General features: G+C 40.0%; 1 protein-coding gene across 9 annotated transcripts in view; it reads left to right on the top strand.

Annotated features, from left to right (window-relative positions):
• CREBBP (CREB binding protein) overlaps positions 1 to 20,744 on the top strand; it is a 95,327-nt gene extending 74,583 nt beyond the window's left edge. For 7 of the 9 annotated variants that reach the window (XM_057404017.1, XM_057403766.1, XM_057403591.1 and 4 more), the window contains 12 exons: positions 1,020 to 1,130; positions 1,826 to 1,882; positions 2,967 to 3,044; positions 3,466 to 3,533; positions 7,534 to 7,684; positions 8,529 to 8,675; positions 9,087 to 9,200; positions 9,612 to 9,777; positions 11,195 to 11,362; positions 13,936 to 14,097; positions 14,364 to 14,645; positions 16,341 to 20,744. In XM_057404017.1, coding sequence (XP_057260000.1) covers positions 1,020 to 1,130; positions 1,826 to 1,882; positions 2,967 to 3,044; positions 3,466 to 3,533; positions 7,534 to 7,684; positions 8,529 to 8,675; positions 9,087 to 9,200; positions 9,612 to 9,777; positions 11,195 to 11,362; positions 13,936 to 14,097; positions 14,364 to 14,645; positions 16,341 to 18,506 — 3,670 coding nt within the window. In that variant the 3' untranslated portion in view covers positions 18,507 to 20,744. The remainder of the gene's footprint in view (positions 1 to 1,019; positions 1,131 to 1,825; positions 1,883 to 2,966; positions 3,045 to 3,465; positions 3,534 to 7,533; positions 7,685 to 8,528; positions 8,676 to 9,086; positions 9,201 to 9,611; positions 9,778 to 11,194; positions 11,363 to 13,935; positions 14,098 to 14,363; positions 14,646 to 16,340) is intronic. The other 2 variants (XM_057403850.1, XM_057403685.1) reach the window with 1 other exon arrangement.
• The last annotated feature ends 561 nt before the right edge of the window (positions 20,745 to 21,305 follow it).

The raw sequence follows: 21,305 nt of genomic DNA, 5'->3' as shown, positions 1-21,305 counted from the left end.
GGTTCCAGTTCATCTGAAACAAACACACCCAAAACCCCCACCAAAATCCATGTAACTTTGATTTTATTTCTTTTTTTCAAATGCAGATTGTATTTTCATAGAGTTGTATTCCAGTTTACTCAGTTTGGTTTGTTAAACTGCAGCATTGGTTTTGCTGAGTATAACTTGGATTGGCTCTTGGTCTGGTGACCAAAAATTGTACCTAGCCTCATTCAATTTGTAAAACTTAATTCCACATCTTTAATGTACCCTGATAAATGTATGTATGTACAATATTTAATGTTGTTCACATATATACATACATTATACCTATATAGATAAATGGCTGGAAACTCTGACCCACAGTTGCATTTCTGTTAAATGTTTGTCTAGAGTATGGATTTGGTTTCATTTATATTAAAGAATATTAGCTGAGCAATTGGTCACATTTAATCTTATAGTCAAATAACTTTTTAATATTTTTATAGACTTTTTTCTGCTTTTATATTTTTTACTGACAGTAAATGCTTTCAGCATATTTTCTAATCACTTAAATCTTTAACAAATGTGGTCTTAAAGCTTTCGGACAGGCTGTGTTTTTACCCAAAGGAAATTTGATCAGTCGCAAGCCTGGAATCAAAGAGCATTTTTCCCTAAGTAATGCAAATCAAATCCAAATTCTTAAATTTGAAGTCTATACAAATGTAGCACTTGGTAGCTACTTTATTAATCCTCCCCAAATTTTGAATCTGACACCTGACGACTTGTTAGTGATGTCTAAAATGAGACCGAATGCTAATCTGTGCTTTGCCTTGGCTTTCTGCTCTGTGTTGTCTTGGTGTTTGCGTCTTACCTCTTACGTCTGTGCTGTTTGTTCCCTCCCCTGTTCTCTAATCCTGCCCTCCCCTTCCCTCTGTTCCTTCTCATTGTCCACACTGACCCATCAATCAACCAACAACGCCCCCCCTTTCGTCGTGGTGATCTGCCCTGCTCTGGTTGGTGGCTCCGTGCTTGGGTGGCTGTATGTTGTGCTGGACCAGTTCACCCAAATATGGCCTTCTTGCTGACAGGTATCACTTCTGTGAGAAGTGTTTCACTGAAATTCAGGGGGAGAATGTCACCCTGGGTGATGACCCTTCCCAGCCTCAAACGTAAGTTGCTTCCTTTCTTCTGCATGCCATATTTTTAAATAGGAGGGATGATATCTAGCCCTGATATGGTAGTAAAACACCATGGCCAGTGGTGGTGTTCATGGGGAAAAGTCTGCTTTCTTACTAATAGGAGGTTTTTGCCAAACAGCGTTGCTTGTGTCCAGTTGTGCTACTCAAGAGTTGCCCTTAGACTGATTGCAGGGGTAGCAGATACTAGATAATGTGGTTGGAGCAGGGGGAATGAAAGGTGTGGAAATAAATACCACTAATCCATTACCTTTTCAAATTAAAGACTTCAGTTAATCCTAATGTCCTATTTTTAAATACAACTTTTTTTTCATGAAACCGAAGGCTTGTCTTTAACCTCACCAAAGCTCTTAAGATTTGAGGAATACAAGCTGTTTTGAAAAGTGGCTGCTTTACTGATGATAGCTTCCCTTGTTTTTTATGATCTTAAATTTATGTGTATACTTGGGTATCTTATTTTGCTTTTAATTTACACAGAAAGTGAAATGGGAAAATTATTTTCTGGAGCTTACAGTAAACTGAATTGCTTTCTCTGAATAGAAAATAAATGATATACTTTCTTCAGACTTAAGGTCTGCTCATTTGCTGCAGTTCAGAAAAGCATGATATTGTCTTGGCCTCTGATATAAAGGTACTACTGAATTTTCATATTAACTCTTTGTCTCCAGAACCATCTCTAAGGATCAGTTTGAAAAGAAGAAAAATGATACACTAGATCCAGAGCCGTAAGTACCAGGCCATAGTTTTTCTTAAGTTAATCTCATCACTTTTACTTGCCCTTTAGCCAGCACTTCAGAAATCAAAATAATCAAAATAAAAAAGCCTTAATTTTGCCCCCATCTCTTCCCAAACATGCTGCCAAGTCTGTCTCTGGAGTTCATAGAACATCAGACAAACGTGATGTCTAGTACTAATATCCAAGGGGAAAACATGAGCCTGCTTTAATGGCAGTTTCTAGTTCTGTTTATCTGTGTAATTCCTAAGGTGTGTTCTGCAAGGCACTGCACAACTAGCTGAAAATGGCGCTCTGTCTTATAGAGCCTTTGACACCAAACCCTGAGGACATGGGGGAGTTCAGCATTTTCCTCTTCTGTTTAGCTAGACTTCTAAAACACATTTTTCTCTTTACTTGAGTGAAGAGAAGCTTAACCTGTTGAAAGAGCCATCCTCCTCCCTTGTCCTTGTTGCCCTCAGGAAGTCTGGTGAAAGCCAAGTTGACCATTCCTTCAGCAGCATTGTGCTACTTTTCCTACTGTCCTTAACTAGCTGAAACAACATCTTATTTTGCTACTACTTTGTTCCCTGACAGTTTGATACAGAATACATTTTGATTCTTTTTCTCATCCTTGCAAATACTAAATAGAATTCTTTCTATAGATCTTTAAAGGGAAACTGCAGAGATAGACCCTGATGCGTTTGTTTATCACTGGTGTTGTAGTCTTGACTTGGAAAAGCTCTAACGTTTTTCCCATCAAAAAAAGGAATTTTGATGTGCTATTTAAAAAAAAAAAAAAAACACAACAACAAGAAAAAATAAAATAGCAGAACTACAGCAGACCCATGCAGGCAAGGATAAGCTAATACATGTTCTCTTGGCACAGTGATTCACTATGATGACTAGTTTTAACATCTACAGTAAGTTGAATGACCATTTAGTCAGCATGTGGTTGTTTTTTTAAACTGACACATAAGTGGGGCCTGCTGCAGTTGATTCAGTTCTTAGCAAAGGGTTGAAAAGTCCTTCTTTCTTGGTGAATTCTGGAAAATCACTTGCCTAACAACAGAAGTGATTGCTGTTTTTCTTCTCAGGTTTGTTGACTGCAAAGAGTGTGGTCGGAAGATGCACCAGATTTGTGTATTGCATTATGATATTATTTGGCCTTCAGGGTAAGATGTTTGTTAGTGTTTTTTACCCTTTGTGTAATAATCGGTGTCATTTATATAATCAAGACTTTTTGCCTTTGCTCTTTCATGTGCAGTCACTGCCTTCTAAGAGCTGAGTACAAAAGGACAGTGTTTCTAAATACATTTTTTGATGGTTGGGGTCTCAGTATACTCAGATAAAAATTGCATGAAATGAACTTGTTCATAGATGCAGATTTCTGCATCTATGCATCTACTACTAAATAGTGGAAGGTGGTTGGAGGTAAGTTTCTATAGTGCAGAACACAAATGCAGGTGTAACTGCTTGGCAGCATTAAAAAGGGAGAGATGGGCTCAAACATTGGGTTTAAGATGGCCAGTAATTGGTTGTGTACTAAGGTTTTTTGGTAAAAAAAAAAAAAAATAATAATTTTTTTCTCAATAGGTTTGTCTGTGATAATTGTTTGAAGAAAACTGGTAGAACACGCAAAGAAAACAAATTCAGTGCTAAAAGTGAGTTTGATATTTCTATTTTTATCTTAAGCTTTCATCTTCTCCCTGCCACCCCTAATAGCTTTTTGATTGAGACCTTCTGTTGGCACCAGGAACAGTACAGGAATGTTTGCAGATGGGGAGTAGTGTAGCCCAAGGCTTTAGTAGCTGTCAGACTTTTAATCAGTGTTTTAAAGACCTGCTCTTTTATGTGTTTGTAGTAAGTTTTAATGCTGCTTGAGGTATTTGGTGTCTGTGTTCTTACTTTTCTAAGATTCAAAGAAGTTAGGGGAAAACAAAACAGGGGAAACATAAGGCTGTATGCACTTTACTATCTTTAGACACGTTTCCATGTAGTGTTGAAAATGTAGTAAATTACTGTAACCTTTGTGTCCTTCAAATAACATGTAGTAACAAGTTATGCTGCATTTCAGGTGTACTGTGGTGATGTCAAGTATTAGTGTACTTGAAGAGCTTTTACATGTAGAGTGGAACTGTCCACTAGAAGAAGTAACCAATTGTCCTTTGTGTCTACATTTTCTTGGAAATAACCATTGTCATAATATTGTTGAAACATGCACTAAAGAGCACACCAAAAGATGCCAGGTCAGGTTGCCTCAGTCTCCATAGTAATCCTTACACAGGCATTCTTTACATGCATTTAAGATAAGGGAACATAATTCGGTAACTTTTACTCATACAGACTTATGTGGCAGGGAAGGAGTAGGAACTAGCATTGAAAATGCAATGTCAGTGCACAGAGAATGAAAACATGAGCATGGAAACCAAGAGAGTGATTCAACAACTCGAACTTACAGGAAAACTCAATTCCTCCCTTGTTCTTCTTTGGTCCTTGAAAATTCTGGGCATTACCTTGTCGTACTGTGACTTTGCAAGCCTGAATCTTCCAAGTTGTAATAAAAAACATGGTTTTGCATTAATAATGGAACTTCTTGATAACTTCATGTGTGGTTGATTGCATAATAAGAGATTTGAAGGGGGATAATTTGGAGATGATAATGCTGCATGAGGCGTATTAGGTTACAGTAATCAGAATGGTCTCTGGAGTAACCTGACGCATGCAACATAGTATTGTTAAAAATACTAAAATTAGCCTCATTAAAGATCATTTAAGATAGTAAGAAAACATTAATAAAATGATGAAATAAAAATGTAGGTTTAGGCAACTGTTTTAAATAGATGTCTTTTCTATTATATGCTGACTGTACAGCATATATTAATGTAAATTGTCTCAAATAGGTATGCAGTTCCTTGTATGTTTGCAGTTGTTCTGTGACATTGCTTAAAGTTTGAGTAAGCAGCCATTTAGTTCCAGGTGACCATTTTGCTCTGGGAATCTGCACAGAGAAATAACGATGCTTTTTTTCCTTTCCACTGATCTCTGTTTCCTTCCCCTTGTTTTCTTTTTCTCTTGAGTCCTGCTGCCACCTGTAATCCACTGGTGGGCTCGGCTCTTGAGATCAGTTTTCTTGAACAGTGCTCTAGTGGAAACATAAGAACAGGGAAGGAAAGCCTGCTCTTGTTGTAAAAACCTTGGTCTTACTACTGACCTGAAAACAAACATGAGCAATGAAGGTTTGAAGCATTAACGTGTTACCACTTTCCCTCCCTCCCCATAACAAAACTTAATGAATTGCCATCAGTATTTCTACCCTCTCTAAAGCATGCTGGCACAACTGCTGATAATCAAGATAGCAGCACATCTCTCAGCTGCAAGCTACTGCTCAGCTATTATGGTAACATTCATATTCCTAATGTATATTAAATCAAATTAGTTATCTTAACCACATAGCAAGTAGATTGCATAAACCTGACTGATAGCATGCCAAATACAACATATAAACCAGCATATAGATAGCTTATGCTGTGAAAATTTTTAACTTTTGAAGTATGTTTCTTACTAAGAAAATCTACAAATATTACTTAACCAGTAGCTAATGCAGAGACATTCAAAGACAAAAGATATCTTGACAAGTAAGTCACCCAAAATATTTTCCCAACAAAAAGACACAGTCAGCCAGAAGTTTGACTTTCTTCCTATCTGTCCAATCACTCATGCTGTAAAAGAAATGTCTGGCCATCGCTACTGCAGCAAAACTTTGATACTTAATGAGCCTGAAAGTCTTCTATGCTGTTACTGATTTGGATGCCTTTTTTCAAGTTTGCACTGCAGTTTTCATTGAGACCTGTGCTTTTATTAGAAATACATATGTTAGAGGTGTCCAAAAACCAAAATCTAGTTGCTTTCTAAAAGAATTTGCACATTCTAATGTATCCAAATGTGTGATTGTAGTTCCTTTTGTTACAGTGCTGCCTCCTTCTTTTTATCTTCTTATTTGGTCTTTTTGTTTGTTTTTCAACTCTCAATGAATTGCAGCATAAGGAAGGTAGCAGACATCCTTTGGCTGCTTAGCATTGAAAAGATGGTAAAATGAACACACAAGAAGACAGTAGTGTTAACTAAAGTGGCTTTCTAAAAATGTACCAACCCATTAGCTGAAATTGAGCTGTTTCTTTTTTATTATTTGTTTTCTGAAAAACTAACAAAATGAAATAATTTCTTCAGAAAGTATTTGAGATTTTTATTTAAAAATCTTTTTATTTCCTTTAAAATCAACCCCTTTCCTTATGGAAAGCCCCATGTATTGTATTGGGCTGGGAAACACTGGGAAAGGCTGGTGTATTGGAATTGGTAAAAGGCATAGTGTAATTTTTACTTTAACATGCCTTTAAGTTTAATTATTGGCTCTCAGTAAATGATACTTAGAATCATAGAATGTGTTGTGTTGGTCATAGCCACAGAACCCCACTGCACAAAGGGATAGACTAAAAGATGTAAAACAAGATTAGCACATTTGGCCATTTCTATAAACTGATTATACAATTAAATTTTATGTATATAAATACCTTAGAAAGTGAGGTCTTCCTTTGAGTATATATGGCTTTTTTATGCAGTATTGGAGCCTAAAATAATTTTTAGCATAGGTATACAGCATTCTGTGTGCAAGCTCTTAGTCAGGAAGAAGAACCAACAGCCTTGTGTTAATAGCCAAATAACAACTGAAAAACGAAGCAATGGAGAGCTGAAAGTTAAATGTATTTTAGTAAAATAAACATCCGTACATTGCACTGTCACTTTGAAAAAGATAGCAGATTGATGGTAAAAATGAAGTAGAAATAGTATTTGGTAAATAAGTACAGCAGGATAAGAGAAATAGTCATAAGTCTTCAAGTCGAAACAGTGTGCTGCTTCTATTTTCTTAAATTAAAATCTTCAACTTAATTTCTGTAATTTATGGATTTATTTGAAATCAGTCACATCCTGTAACACCACAAAACCAGCTGTCCCTACAAAAACTAATTGTAAATGTAAAAAACAAGAGGGGGGATCTGGACAATGTGTGGACTTGAACTTTTAAAGACCTCTATCGCTGTGCAAGAACTATGTAAGCTTTATGTGCATATTAGTGTAACTGTTCAATCTAAAAGCTCTCTTGAAAAGAAAAAGCAATGAAATCTCCATTGAAGTCAAAAGGCTTTTCATTTCTGTTGATCTGCTTCCCTCTGCCTAAAAAGGTGTGGCGTTGAGCCAGATCTATAAAGTGATGTAATCTCTGTCAAACAGCCAGATAGTGGTTTTGTTAGGAGAAAACATTTGCAGTGTTCATAAAATAAGCCTGCAAATTCAGAAATGCGATGTAAAGCTGCCTTTGTTAGTTCACTTACAAAGTAATTTTCCCACTATAGTGGTTTTAGCTTTCATGATAGGGTGTGAACACTTACAGCTTGGTTAAAAACATGGACGGGTTTGCTTTTTTAATTTTGACTGCATAAATAAAAGCATCAAATTTTCATACAGAGGTAAAACAAAGGGAAAAAAGCCTACTTCTATACAGAGAAGCAACCTGAAAGACCTTACAAGCATGGTAACACCCTGAGTTAACAGTAATTTCTCCACCATTAACATTTCCATTGTCATGTTCTGCCCCTTCATTTCTAGGGCTACAGACTACACGTTTAGGAAACCATTTGGAAGACAGAGTAAACAAATTCTTACGGCGACAGAATCATCCTGAAGCTGGAGAGGTTTTTGTCAGAGTAGTAGCAAGTTCAGATAAGACAGTAGAAGTGAAACCAGGAATGAAATCGAGGTTAGTTCTATTAATTACAGTAAATGCGGTCTTGATTTTTTTATTTTTTTTTTATTACTATACTGATGTCTCTCTGCATAAAAATCTAGAAATGGTGCTAATTTGTGCCTTAATCCTTCTGCATGTTTTTGAATTTTAGGCATTTATAAGATAATGAAAGGTAAAAGAAGCAGTATGCAGTAAATGAACTGAGAAGAGATGACACGTGTATTTTGACTGTTGGGGGGCAGCAGGGACATCCTGGTTTTGGTTATGCAATGACTTTGTATTACTAAATCTTGAGAGAGAGTCTGACCGTGTTTGTTTAGCATTACAGAATCCATAGTTTAGTTTGGAGCAGTAGCTGAGATTCTCATCCTAACTGTTCCTTCTTTTTATTGTGTTTTTATACATACCTTAGCTTTTTGAAGTTACTTTTAATTTGCCTCATCATAAAGGAGAAGCATAAAATGTTTATTCTAGAAAGTATTTTGGCTTTAATTCACAAAAACAGTGTTTACATTACATTACAATGTGATGCATCAGGTTTTCTTCTCTGCTCCATGTTACAAGGCTTGTGGTTTCTGAGGATGCTCTTGCACTCAAAGCTTGCCTGTTCATTCGCATGGTAACTGTATGGAAACTGACTTGTCATGAGTTTTATAGTAACAGGGCTCCCTGATTTATGCAGCTCTGATCTGACCATGTTTAACTTCTGCATAAATATTTGTAACAAGTTAAAAATAAGGTTGAAAAGAATTTCCTCTTTCTGGTTGGACACTGATTTAATAATGGGCTTTTTTGGTGGTGGCGGTTTGTTTTTGTTTTTTTAACTCCTGTTCCCCTTCCTACTACTCTTCTTCAGATTCGTGGATTCTGGTGAGATGTCAGAATCTTTCCCTTATCGTACCAAAGCTCTGTTTGCATTTGAGGAAATAGATGGAGTCGACGTGTGCTTCTTTGGCATGCACGTACAGGAGTACGGCTCAGATTGTCCCCCTCCAAATACAAGGTACTTTTTCATTTCTGTACTGGTGGTTCTTGCACAGAGAACCATCTTGCTACATTTACTGGGCAAATACAGAAGATGTGTTTCAGTTCTGTGGCACAAATAAGTCCTCCTATATGACTGCAGATGACTTGGGAGGGGAAAACAAATATCACAGCAAAAATGTTACCATTTTTTGTATTCTGTATTTAATTTTGCCTTTCTGTATATTCTTGCTGTCTGAAAAAATGCTACCCATCTTTTGTTTTTGAGAGCTCTTCATACCATGTTAAGATGCCTAAATATGCATTAAATAATATCATTAATTTGTTCAGTCTGGCTGGATACATATCTAAAATAAAAGTCAGTTCTCAGCAGACAAAACAGATGTTCAGCCATACATGATTTTCCGTCATTCTTTTCTTGTTCCTACAGGCGTGTGTACATATCATATCTAGATAGTATTCATTTCTTCCGCCCCCGTTGTCTCCGAACTGCAGTTTATCATGAAATCCTCATTGGATATTTGGAGTATGTGAAGAAACTTGGGTAAGTGAGGTCTTTGTAAAGAAAGAAACCCTTTTTCTTAGTATTGTTTTTTTAATTCAGGAGACTAAGTAGCTTTTGACTTGGGATAGTCTCTCTTCTGCCCTCTCTGAGATGCGTCGAACAAATGCCTCTGTGGAGAGGCATATTTCTCTCTGCAGAAATTTGGATTTTATCACTAACGTGGTGTTAGGATTCTTTAACTGACAGTATATTTTTTTTTAATCAGAGGTTCACTTGATGTTTAAGCTTCCCTATTGTATCTCAGGCCTTATCTCTTGTATAATAGAGGTTATTGCCTCAGCATTTGTTAACAAAGGAAAAGGAGGAGGTACAAATTTGTATCTCAGTTTGTCTGAATTAATTTTAAGATGTTAGAATGATTAAGACTTCTTACTTGTGTGTGAAATGCAGGTATGTGACAGGACATATCTGGGCCTGTCCCCCAAGCGAAGGAGATGACTATATTTTTCATTGCCATCCACCTGATCAGAAAATACCTAAACCCAAACGTTTGCAAGAATGGTATAAGAAGATGTTGGACAAGGCATTTGCTGAGAGAATCATTCATGACTACAAGGTTTGCTACTGTACTTTCTGAATTAATTTTTATGGGCTTTTATTTGAAAGTAGCTAATAGTGTTTCACAGTGAATGAAGCTGTGGTAGTGTTGTACAAGGGGTTTTATTCTCAGCTGGTCTTCATTTTTCTAGATTTTCTGGAGGTCCTGCCTTACAGACTGAGTTCTTTAGGTTTGGTTTCTGCATTAAGAGAGCTGCGCAAGAACCTTCCTTTGTATATTGTCTTCCACTGCAATCTTCTAGGCAAGGAACTGTTTGGCTTGTTAAGGTTTATACAAGTTGTTTGCTTCTGACGATTATCAAGGATCAGGTGGAATATGGGACCCACTAAGTGTAAAATGAAAAAACTGCTTATAAAACAGCTTCTTCACATGAGGAAGGATTATTTTCACAACTGGAGAATATTGCACATGTAACCAAGGAAATATGTTAAAGATGGCAAAAGTAACATTTGCCACTCTTAAGTGATAAAATTCACAAGAGTTTCTTAATGGTAGTGACATTGCAGGAAAAAAATTGATGTTTTGATTGCCAGTGACAGTTTCTAAATGTGTGGAGTAGAACAGTGTATAGTAAGCCTTGTCATCTGATCTGGCGTAGCAAAGAACTAGAAAATCTGTTTGTCTCTGGTAAGGTGGTCTTGAAGTTAATCCAGAGAAGAAACTTGGCTTGTGTTATATGTGCTTGTTAAACACAGTGCACCTTAAAAAACCACCTCCAGACCAACTGTATAAAGTACCTGTTCCTTTTCAGAATATCTCTTCCTCTTGGTGGTCCCCAGTCTTTTTGTCCAGGTGGCCCCCAGAGATTCAGCCAGCCGTTAGTGAACGACACAGGCTGCACATGGTCCCTGTGCCACAACCAGACTTCAGGATTCATCTGTGTAATAGATATACAGTGCATTCAGCAATTCTTCTGGACTTACCAGGCTCATTGTATCTATGGTACACAGCCCAGCCACATGCATTGCATGCTTATGTGCTTATGAATGCATAAGGGAAAGGGCTGGATGTGACGCACTTGCTGTCACTAGAACGGTTCCTGCTCTTGTTCAGTGTAGGATAAGCCAGGCACTGTAGGCTTCATTTTTAATTGGCATAGTTACCAGGGAGGGGATGGTTAGGTTTTCCAGGGGTATTGTAGTCTCTCCCATCATGTCAGGAACATGAACCCGTTGCATGATGGGGGTCCAGGAGAGCCTCAGCAGCTGTCTTTCTGAGATGAAACAGGGAGAGTGCTGTTATCAATACTGCCAGGCCAGGTTTTGAGCAGCACCCAGAAAAGGAGGCCTGCCAGGGGTGGGCTGTGGGCTTTGAGACACAGCTGTTCGGTGGAACACTGGATCAGGTCTCTGGTTTCCCTCTCTCTCCTGAGCAGTTTTTATTTATTCTTGGCATTGTGTGATATGCTTAACAGGACATCTTCAAGCAAGCAACTGAGGACAGGCTGACAAGTGCCAAGGAGCTGCCTTATTTTGAAGGTGATTTCTGGCCCAATGTGCTGGAAGAAAGTATTAAGGAGTTGGAGCAGGAAGAGGAAGAAAGGAAAAAGGAAGAAAGTACTGCAGCTAGTGAAACAACAGAGGTGAGTTAACTTTATACGCTATGTTTGCTTCTAGCTCATGAAGCTGACAATTAACTCTTTAATAGAGAATTCACGTGCAGTAAATGAGAAAAGAGGGTCATTCACATTAGCTGTTAAATCAGGGTTCCGTTTAACTGAATTTCTGATTTTCCTCTTAGGTAATAGTATACTGATGACTTGTTATTTTTGTACTTTTAACAGAATTAGAAGTTCAGCATCTCTGTTCTCAGAGAAATCTTTTAAGCTACATTTGCTTGCATCGTCACTGTACATTTGCTTAAAGCAGTTACTTGGTTGAGTTTCTGGTTCACACCTTTGCCTGTCACCTTCAGTATGTGCATTTTGAAAGATGCTTTATTTTTCAAGGCTGAATTAAGTTTTGCTCTTATTTAAGCAAAGGCAATTTGTAGTTGTTTGAGGCAATAGGAAGTTGAAATTTCAAAGTATTTATTGCAAGCTTTGCATTGATGTGAAACATTGATCCTGGTGCTGGTTTTCCTTCGCCAGCATTTTCAATCTGTGCATAACCAAAAACTCAACAACTTAGTTTTTCTGGGTCCTGGCCAGAATTTCATTACTCATTTTTATTCCTGTCTTGATTGTATCTGTAAGCAAATGGTCTTGGCACTTTTATACTTCTTTACTTGTGATTTGCAGCAAGGTGTTTTGAAAATAAATACAGTAGGAAAATCTGAAGTCTACTAGCTTGAGGTGGAACCAGAAGCTTTAACTGGGGGAAAACTGCATTCAGCTTAGAAGCCATGGCCATTTGCATACAAGTATGTGTTACATGGGATTGATGTGGAGTGGTAGACCTTAATCCATCAATTTCACTGGGTCAGAAAGTTCCTTCCATTAAACCTTAGCAGCTCCTTCAAAGCTAATAGTTTTTGGTATGTTCTTTATAGAACCATCAGGTTAATAGTTTTCGCCTTGTTGCTTCTAAATGTAACTGTTAATATTGAAATATTTCCACAAACACAGCAGTATAAAAGTAACTGAAACAGAAGGCTTGGAATTTAAGTTGCAGTGCTCTTTTGCTAACAGTATCACTTTCAATCAATCATAGCATGCCCTTCCAGTGAAAACACCAGTGTAAACCTCTATGTCTAAAAGGGGGAAAAAAGGTGTTTTCAAAAGCCCAGCACAGCTAACTGTGGAACTGGTACAGGCTGTCTGCCCAAAGTGAGAAGATGTAGCCTTGACTGTTAACATCCTTATGTTCCCACTTAATGCTTTTGATGTTGGAATAGCTTTGTACAATTGATCAAATATAAACTCGCTAAAGGTGCAGTAGAAAAAAAACTTACACTGTTAACCTAAGTTTCAATCTGTTCTCCCTTTTGGTGTTCAAATTTTCAAATCCATTGGCACTGTAAAATGCTTAGGCAAAGCAGGACATGTCCTAATTCCAACTGGGTTGCAGAGAAGATGAAGTGGGAATGTACAATAACTCATTTCTGAATACCTTCAAATCACTTAACTGCTCTGTCTGGTTTCCCATAAAATAGTATAATTCTACTTTCCAAACAGGTCTGGTCAAAAAAAGTTCATAAAATTAGTTACAGAAAAAAACACAATTGGACAAGCAGTTCCTATCTAGGCCTAATTAATGGAATGGAAGGATGGCAACAGTGTATATGTATAATTGCTTCAGTTGGAATATTTTCATGTTCTCTGAATAAATGTGCTTGCGGATAAAGCCTGTGTTTGCTTGTACATAGTGTTCATGAAACCTTCTTGCATGTATATATATATATCAGAGTATTTCAGTAGGCTGTTTTAATATTCTAGCAGTTAGAGAGGGGTTTGTATTGAGTGGTGAGCTCCCTGCTGAGACCTTGGGTTTTTATTTTCCAAGGACATGAAGTCTGAATGTTATTTCTGTTTCCACAGGTCATCTGAATAGCATCATCTGCTATTTTTTACTCTTTACTTACATCTAGTATTCAGTATATGGTCACTGTGGTCTGCGTTGTTGTAACTTAGACACAGGTGAAGATTTTGGGGATTTGGGGCATTTTTTTTTTTTTTTTGCAGTTCATATGCAATCATAATTCTTCAGAATAATGTATTTTGTTAGTATTACGTCCTGCATGTTTTGATCTGTGTACTAGCCCTAAATTTGTTCAGTACAAAGAAACATACAATAAATGAGAGCTCAAGCAATATGTGAAACCCCAAATGCACAATGAAGCGAAATACTCCCCTTCTGGAATTTAAGTTAATTTTATTTGTAACTCAGTTTATCAAGTATCTGTGAGATCTTATAAAGCAAGCAGTGGAAGTTGAAGTACAGTGTTTGAGAAGGGAAAAAAATAGTGTAAAATAGGAATTATTTCATGTATATGCATACTTTAAAAACGGATATTTTTTTTTTAAAGAGTGTTTGAATTTATCTGTCAGTTTGGCTTTTGATTTTTCCTGGAAGATGGGATATATTTAACACAGTATTGTTAATTTTCAGGCATTGGAACAAAGCTCTATTATTGACAGTGAAAGCGTTTCACTTTCAGCTACAGTGAATGGGAGAGAGCTCTAAGTGTAACATCTTTCCTATGCATTTATTGCAGGGAAGCCAGGGTGACAGCAAAAATGCCAAGAAAAAGAACAACAAAAAAACCAACAAGAATAAGAGTAGCATCAGCAGAGCTAATAAGAAGAAACCCAGCATGCCAAACGTGTCCAATGATCTGTCTCAGAAGCTGTATGCCACTATGGAGAAGCATAAAGAGGTACTGTCAAAATATGCTGCATAAAGGGATTATTTTATTCATGTAAATCCAGGCATGATGATACTCAGAACTGAAAAATCAGGAGGAGTAAAGCTTGTGATTGCACTAGAAACTTTTGTTGTCATAAGAATATATTGGAAGAGATCAGCCTAAACTAAGTTAATTAGATAACATTTGTAGCATAGCATTGCTGCAGCAGAACATGAGCTTTTTTCTGCACGATGATCTAACCTCATTGATTTTTCTTTTCCCCCATTTATCTTCAGGTCTTTTTTGTGATTCATTTACATGCTGGGCCTGTAATTAACACCCTGCCTCCCATTGTGGACCCTGATCCATTACTTAGCTGTGATTTGATGGATGGGCGAGATGCCTTCCTCACTTTAGCCAGAGATAAGCACTGGGAGTTCTCCTCACTGCGCCGATCCAAGTGGTCCACGCTCTGCATGCTGGTAGAACTACATACTCAAGGGCAGGATCGCTTTGTCTATACGTGCAATGAGTGTAAACATCATGTGGAAACAAGGTGGCATTGCACTGTCTGTGAGGTAGGTGGATATCACCAGAGACTTCTGCTCTCTCTTGCCCTACAGCTGCGCTTGAGGGTTTGTGGTGGGATATTTTTTTTTTTTTTATACTGCCCAAAGTTCCTCCAGATTAAGCCTATCTTGATAAAAGGGCTGCGAATCCTTAAGGGAAGGTGACGGCCACAGTGGGGTACCTCTTCATCTAGATTAACTACTTTTAGTTTCTTGACATGAAAAACACCAATACTGCAGAATGGCTACTGCTGCATCATTTATTGCACTGTAGCTCCTCTGCATAGACAAGTTTTTAAGTTAAAGATCTTCAGGACTGAGTGGTGGGGTATGACTGCACTCAGACTAACCTGAATGTGCAGGGCACTAGCTCATCCACATTAAATGGATGTCCACAAGAGAAGTTAGTGTACCTTTCTGCAAGGTAGCTTTTGTTCTGCTTTATATGTGGTACCTTGTGTTGTAAGGAGCACAATGTGTGTGTGTCCGAGTTGCTGCAAAGCGGGGCGAGGAGCTGCCACAACTCTTGATTATTGTCTCTTCAGCCCAGCATTAGTGGTTACCTGCCTTGCAGATCAGACCAAATAATTGCTTCCTAACCTGGCTCAATGCCTTTAATGACTGCTACTTTTACAGCATAGATCAATTTCACTGAACTATGTTAGAGAGCAATTATGAGTAGAGTTATACTGGTGGACTTGAGGAGGAGGAGGTGTCCTCTGGAGGACTTGTGATGACTTCTGGCTGTAGTTGAACCAAAAAAAAAAAAAAGGAAATTGAATAACTGCAGCCTAGTGCAAGTTATTGCCAGGTTTGTGGTGGAAGTCTTAATTAATCCCTCTGAGGAGAGCAGTAAACAGGGTTTCTTGAGGCAAGACTGAAGGAAATGGATCATACACACTGGGGGAATTAAGTGGTGGAAGTATGGAATTAAGTATGGCCATTAGGCTTCTTCTGGGTGCTTCTGTGTCAGGGAGTGCCTTTCCTTCAGCCAAAAAAAAGACAGGGCAGGAAAATGTGGGGGGTGTGACCGGGTTTTCAGGTTTATGTCTGTCATAGCATGAAACTAGCATTTGATTTGAGGGTCATTTTAGAGATCTAAAAAAAAATACATAATTTCAGGGTAGTCAGTAATTACACTAAGAATAGCTAAATGGAGAACCAAACCAAATCTTTTAGGCAGTGACAGTAAGTTTGTCTTACTAGTTGGAGGTTTTGGCTCTCCTTCTGTAGGTTACCCAGGTAGACATCATAGAAAAGTAACCAGTTCCTCACATCAAAAGGGGAAAAAAAAAAAAAAATTCCTGCCAGACTTCATGTAATAAAATGAAGATACGATTACAGCCCCTCAGTATGTTGTTCCTGATAGTAGTCAAGACTTGTGATTGTAGGTTCACTTTGCTGACCTGGCTTCTGTCCTCAGCTGCCCCACACTCCCTGCCTCAAAAGTCTTCTCCTGCTGTCTCTCCAGGCTACACAGCCACTTCTCTCCCTCGGAGTATGAGGTATAAATTGAAACAGGTGGCTGTTGACAGCTCATGGCTGTTGTCCTGCTTTTGTTCTGTGCATGAGTACCCACTGAAACCCAGAGTGTGCTTCCACACCAGGCTCATGTTGCTCACCCAGCACCCCTGTTACTTTTCTCATCTTCTCCTGGTACGGTTAGTGCTCTGTAGACAACCAAACTCTGTGTTTTCTTTGTAGGACTACGACCTCTGCATTAACTGCTACAACACTAAGAGTCATGACCACAAGATGGTTAAGTGGGGCCTGGGTCTGGATGATGAGAGCAACAGCCAAGGAGAGCAGCAGTCGAAGAGCCCGCAGGAGTCGCGACGACTGAGCATCCAGCGCTGCATTCAGTCCCTTGTCCATGCCTGTCAGTGCCGCAATGCAAACTGCTCATTGCCATCCTGCCAGAAGATGAAACGGGTTGTCCAACACACCAAGGGCTGCAAGCGCAAGACCAACGGTGGCTGTCCAGTGTGCAAACAGCTCATAGCTCTTTGCTGCTACCATGCCAAACACTGCCAAGAGAACAAATGCCCTGTGCCATTCTGTCTCAATATAAAACACAAGCTTCGGCAGCAGCAGATTCAGCATCGCCTGCAGCAGGCTCAGCTCATGCGCAGAAGGATGGCTACCATGAACACCCGAAACGTGCCTCAGCAAAGTTTGCCTTCTCCTACCTCAGCAACGCCTGGTACCCCTACGCAGCAGCCAAGTACACCGCAAACACCGCAGCCTCCTCCCCAGCCCCAGCCTTCCCCTGTAAGTATGTCACCGGCTGGCTTTCCCAGTGTGTCAAGAACTCAGCCCCCTACTACTGTTTCAACAGGAAAACCTGCAAACCCAGTTTCTGCACCTCCACCTCCAGCTCAGCCTCCACCAGCCGCAGTGGAAGCAGCTCGGCAGATTGAGAGAGAAGCTGCCCAGCAGCAGCAGCAGCTCTACAGGGTCAACAACATTAACAATGGTTTGCCTCCGGGTCGCCCAGGGCTAGTAAACCCAACAGTGGGTTCAGTGAACCAGATGCAGCAAGTCAGCATGAATGTACCCCGGCCCAACCCTGTAAGTGGTCCAGTGATGTCCAACATGCAGCCTGGGCAGTGGCAGTCACCTCCAATGCCACAGCAGCAACCAATGCAGCCAGGAATGGCAAGACCCGTTATGCCAATGGCAACACCACAGGCAGTGGCTGGGCCACGGATGCCGGGTGTGCAACAGCCGCCCCGAAGCATCCCCCCGAATGCACTTCAGGACTTACTGAGGACCTTGAAATCACCCAGCTCTCCACAGCAGCAACAGCAGGTTCTTAATATCCTTAAGTCCAACCCCCAGCTTATGGCAGCTTTTATAAAGCAAAGAACAGCCAAATACGTGGCAAACCAGCCTGGGATGCAGCCACAAGCAGGCATACAGCCCCAGCCTGGGATGCAGCAGCCACAGACTGGCATGCAGCAGCCAGGCATGCATGCACAAGCAGGATTGCAGAACATGAGCGCGATGCAAGCGGGAGTGCAGAGACCGAGTGTTCCTCCCCAGCAGCAAGGGATAGGAGCTATGAATCCCCAGGGGCAAGCAATCAATATTATGAACCCTGGTCACAACCCAAGCATGGCAAACATGAGTCCGCAGTACAGAGAGATTCTGAGGCGGCAGTTACTGCAGCAGCAGCAGCAGCAGCAGCAGCAAGGAGGGGCTGGCATGGCAGGAGGGATGGCAGGCCATAACCAGTTCCAGCAGCCTCAAGGACCAGGAGGTTACCCTCAAGCCATGCAGCAGCAGCGGATGCAGCAGCATATATCAATACAGGGGGGTTCCATGGGACAGATGGCTCAGATGGGACAGCTGAACCAGATGGGCCAGCCCGGCATGGGGGCTGACGGCACACCCAACATCCAGCAAGCACTGCAGCAGCGGATCCTGCAACAGCAGCAGATGAAGCAGCAGATAGGGTCCCCCGGGCAGCCTAACCCCATGAGCCCGCAGCAGCACATGCTCTCAGGACAACCGCAGGCGTCTCATCTCCCTGGCCAGCAGATCGCCACCTCCCTCAGCAACCAGGTGCGGTCCCCAGCACCTGTTCAGTCTCCCCGTCCCCAGTCCCAGCCACCACATTCCAGCCCGTCACCCAGGATACAGCCCCAACCGTCACCTCACCACGTCTCTCCCCAGACTGGTTCCCCCCACCCAGGACTCTCAGTTACTATGGCTAGCTCTATGGATCAGGGACACTTGGGCAACCCAGAACAGAGTGCAATGCTTCCACAACTAAACACCCCGAACAGGAGTGCGTTGTCTAACGAATTGTCTCTGGTCGGTGACACCACCGGGGACACACTAGAAAAATTTGTGGAGGGTTTGTAGCATTATGGGAGCATCACTTTTTTGTTTCAGTTTTTGTTTTTCCTTTCGTGTTCTTGGACGTTTTGTACTGAAAATTCAGACATCTGGGTTGTTTTGAATCCTGGATGGAACTGCTGCTTCCTACACATGGAAGAATGAATTGCTGTTTAAAAAAAAAGAGAAAAAAAACAATACAAAGAATATATTTTTTTGTTAAAGCCAGGCGGTTAAAATATCTGGTCTCTTTTGTGGGTTTTTTTGGTTTTTATTTTTTTGTTGCTGTTGACTCATACCTTTTTTTTAATGGGGAAAACAAGTTCATTATAGTCATATTTTTTATTTGTATTTTCAAGACTTTAAACATTTGCGTTTAAAAGAAGAAAAAAATAATATTCAGAAACTGTTTCCTGAAATAATGCAACATTATAATGTATCCCAGTAACTTTGACACGTTGTGGGAAGATTTTTGTTTTTCTATAGTGAACTCTGCAGGCATTTGAAGTATTACCCCTGGGAAGATAGGAATGGACTCTTGCACACAAAAACACACATTGGCCAATGCCAAAATCCTTGTCTTGCAGATGTAGAAATTGTTGCTTTGTTTCTCTGATAAAACTGGTTTTAGATGAAAATAGGGATGATCACTCTTAGACCGTGCTGATTTGAATAGAGAAGAAGCATTCTTTTCTTTCTTTCTTCTGTGTGAAACTTGAAATGAGGAAAAGCAATTCTAGTGTAAATCATGCAAGCGCTATAATTACTATAAACAAGAAAATCCAAGAAGATTCAATCACTGTATAGAATGGTAAAAAAAAAAAAAAAAACACAACAAAAAACTCATTTCTTACTTATAATATCATATTGTTAAATAAACTGTGTGCAACAGACAAAAAGGGTGGTCCTTCTTGAGTTCATGTACATGGTATTAACACTTAGTGTTTGGATTTTTTGTTATGAAAATGCTGTTTTCAACATTGTATTTGGACTATGCATGTCTTTTTTCCATTGTATATAAAGTATTGCTTAAAATTGATATAAATTACTGAAGTTTTTAACATGTATTCTGTTCTTTAAAATCCATGTAAGAATGTTTAAGGTTTTTATTTATTTATATATTTTTTGGATCATGTTCTTTGTAAGACATAGCTATGAATATTCACTCATTACACAGAGCAGCCAGAGGCAGCGGTAGGAGTGGCACGATCCATGGCGTATTGTAGGTAGCATGTCTGTTTTACAACACCCTTTAGTGATTGTTTCCTTTTCGGGGAGGGAGAGGAGAGGGCAATGGTTCCCATCCATTGACTATTTGCAGGTGTTCATCCATAAGGGTTAACTGGAATAAATTATTAATAGCCGTTGCTTTTTAAAAACTGCATTAATTTAGAGAAGGATCACCAATGAAAGGAAAATAGAGAGTATTGAGTTAATTCTAGGCTAATTTATTTAGTCTACAGTAAAATATGAACCTATTGACTTTAACACTATTTTTCTGCTGTTAACTCTGAGTCTAGATTTGAGGGTTTTCTGTGGAATAAAAAATAACAAATCATGTACATGTTCCCTTTAATATCCTGTCACCATGCCCTCATGTCCCTGGGCTACTTGTTCCTTCTCCCCCTCAGTGAATTGCTTTCTCAGAGCTAAAAGCTCCTGGGAAACTTTCCCCCTTGTAGGTGTGACCTAAAACCATGGCTGGTCGTAACCACCACCCCTCAGCCCGTAAGGTTATACACGCCTGGCACAGGATCTGCAGCAGACCTGGGAAGGTATCCTGCCCCAGCAGGAGCACCGGGCACTCCTGGCTTCCTCCAGCCTTACTGGTTTTATTGGCACAATGTTGGGGCAGGATTGAGGGACAATAGCAAAAGGATTTCTCTCAACTCGTATCCCCATCCTGTGCAAAGAGCAGTGTGCTGTGGCGCTGCTTCATTCTTTTTAACTGTAGAGGGTCTCCGCTTAAACTTTACTGGCAAACTCTTCACTGTTGCATCTTTTTCACCACCATTGGATTCATCTGCCCATACCATTGTCTTCAGCAATTCAAGATGTCAAAATCTGGGGCTGGGGTGAGGTCAGTGAACACTAACCCAAAGCTTGTCCTAAAGAAAGTGCTGTAAAAAGAACAAAAAAGGATGGAAAGCCCTAATGCTGTGTCTCATGCTGTGTACTTAAAAAAGAGGAAGAATACTATATTTGTGATCAAAAAGAGGAAACTTGAAATGTGCTGGTGTTTCTAATAAAAGCTGGTAAAACTGCTTGGATTGGAGGATGGTTCCACTTGGCTGGTGCCCACTCGGATCAGTTATGCCTGACAGCCAAGGTTAAGGTAACAGCACTTAATCTCACTAATACCTTTATGTAGTATCCATTCTTAAAAGCATCGGCACTGTGTCTGGATTTGGATAAACCCAGCCCTGGCTGGGGCACAAAGAGGAGGTGTGGCTCTCATGCATTCCTGTTCCTGTTGGAAAGCAAGTGCCAGGATACTTTTAAGTACCACCTGAAGTAAGTTGAGAGCACAGAGCAAGGGATGGGTTTAGATCTGACAATCCCAGCTTCCTGGAGCAGTTGTTTCTGGTAAGAGCAGGTATTTTACCAGGGAGCAAAGGGAAATACAAAGTCAGGAGGAGGGGCTAGGCTTGGTGTGCAACCACAACAGAACTGGAGGCTTCACTATGGTCTCCTTTGGGCATTGGTAAATGCAGCATATCTGAAGACTGGATGGACATCTGATCTGTGTTTTGATCGGGGAGGTACTGGTGATAAAGGAGCATAATCCTAAAATCACACCACCACAGTGGAGAGTGGTGCAGGATC

The sequence above is a fragment of the Pezoporus wallicus genome, unplaced genomic scaffold, assembly GCF_028554395.1.
Source record: "Pezoporus wallicus isolate ANWC-B61680 ecotype Strahan unplaced genomic scaffold, APGP_CSIRO_Pwel_v1 contig_8000, whole genome shotgun sequence".
NCBI classification, from domain to species: Eukaryota; Metazoa; Chordata; class Aves; order Psittaciformes; family Psittacidae; genus Pezoporus; species Pezoporus wallicus.
Note: the sequence above shows the minus strand (reverse complement) of the source record. Positions and strands in the feature narration are given on the sequence as shown.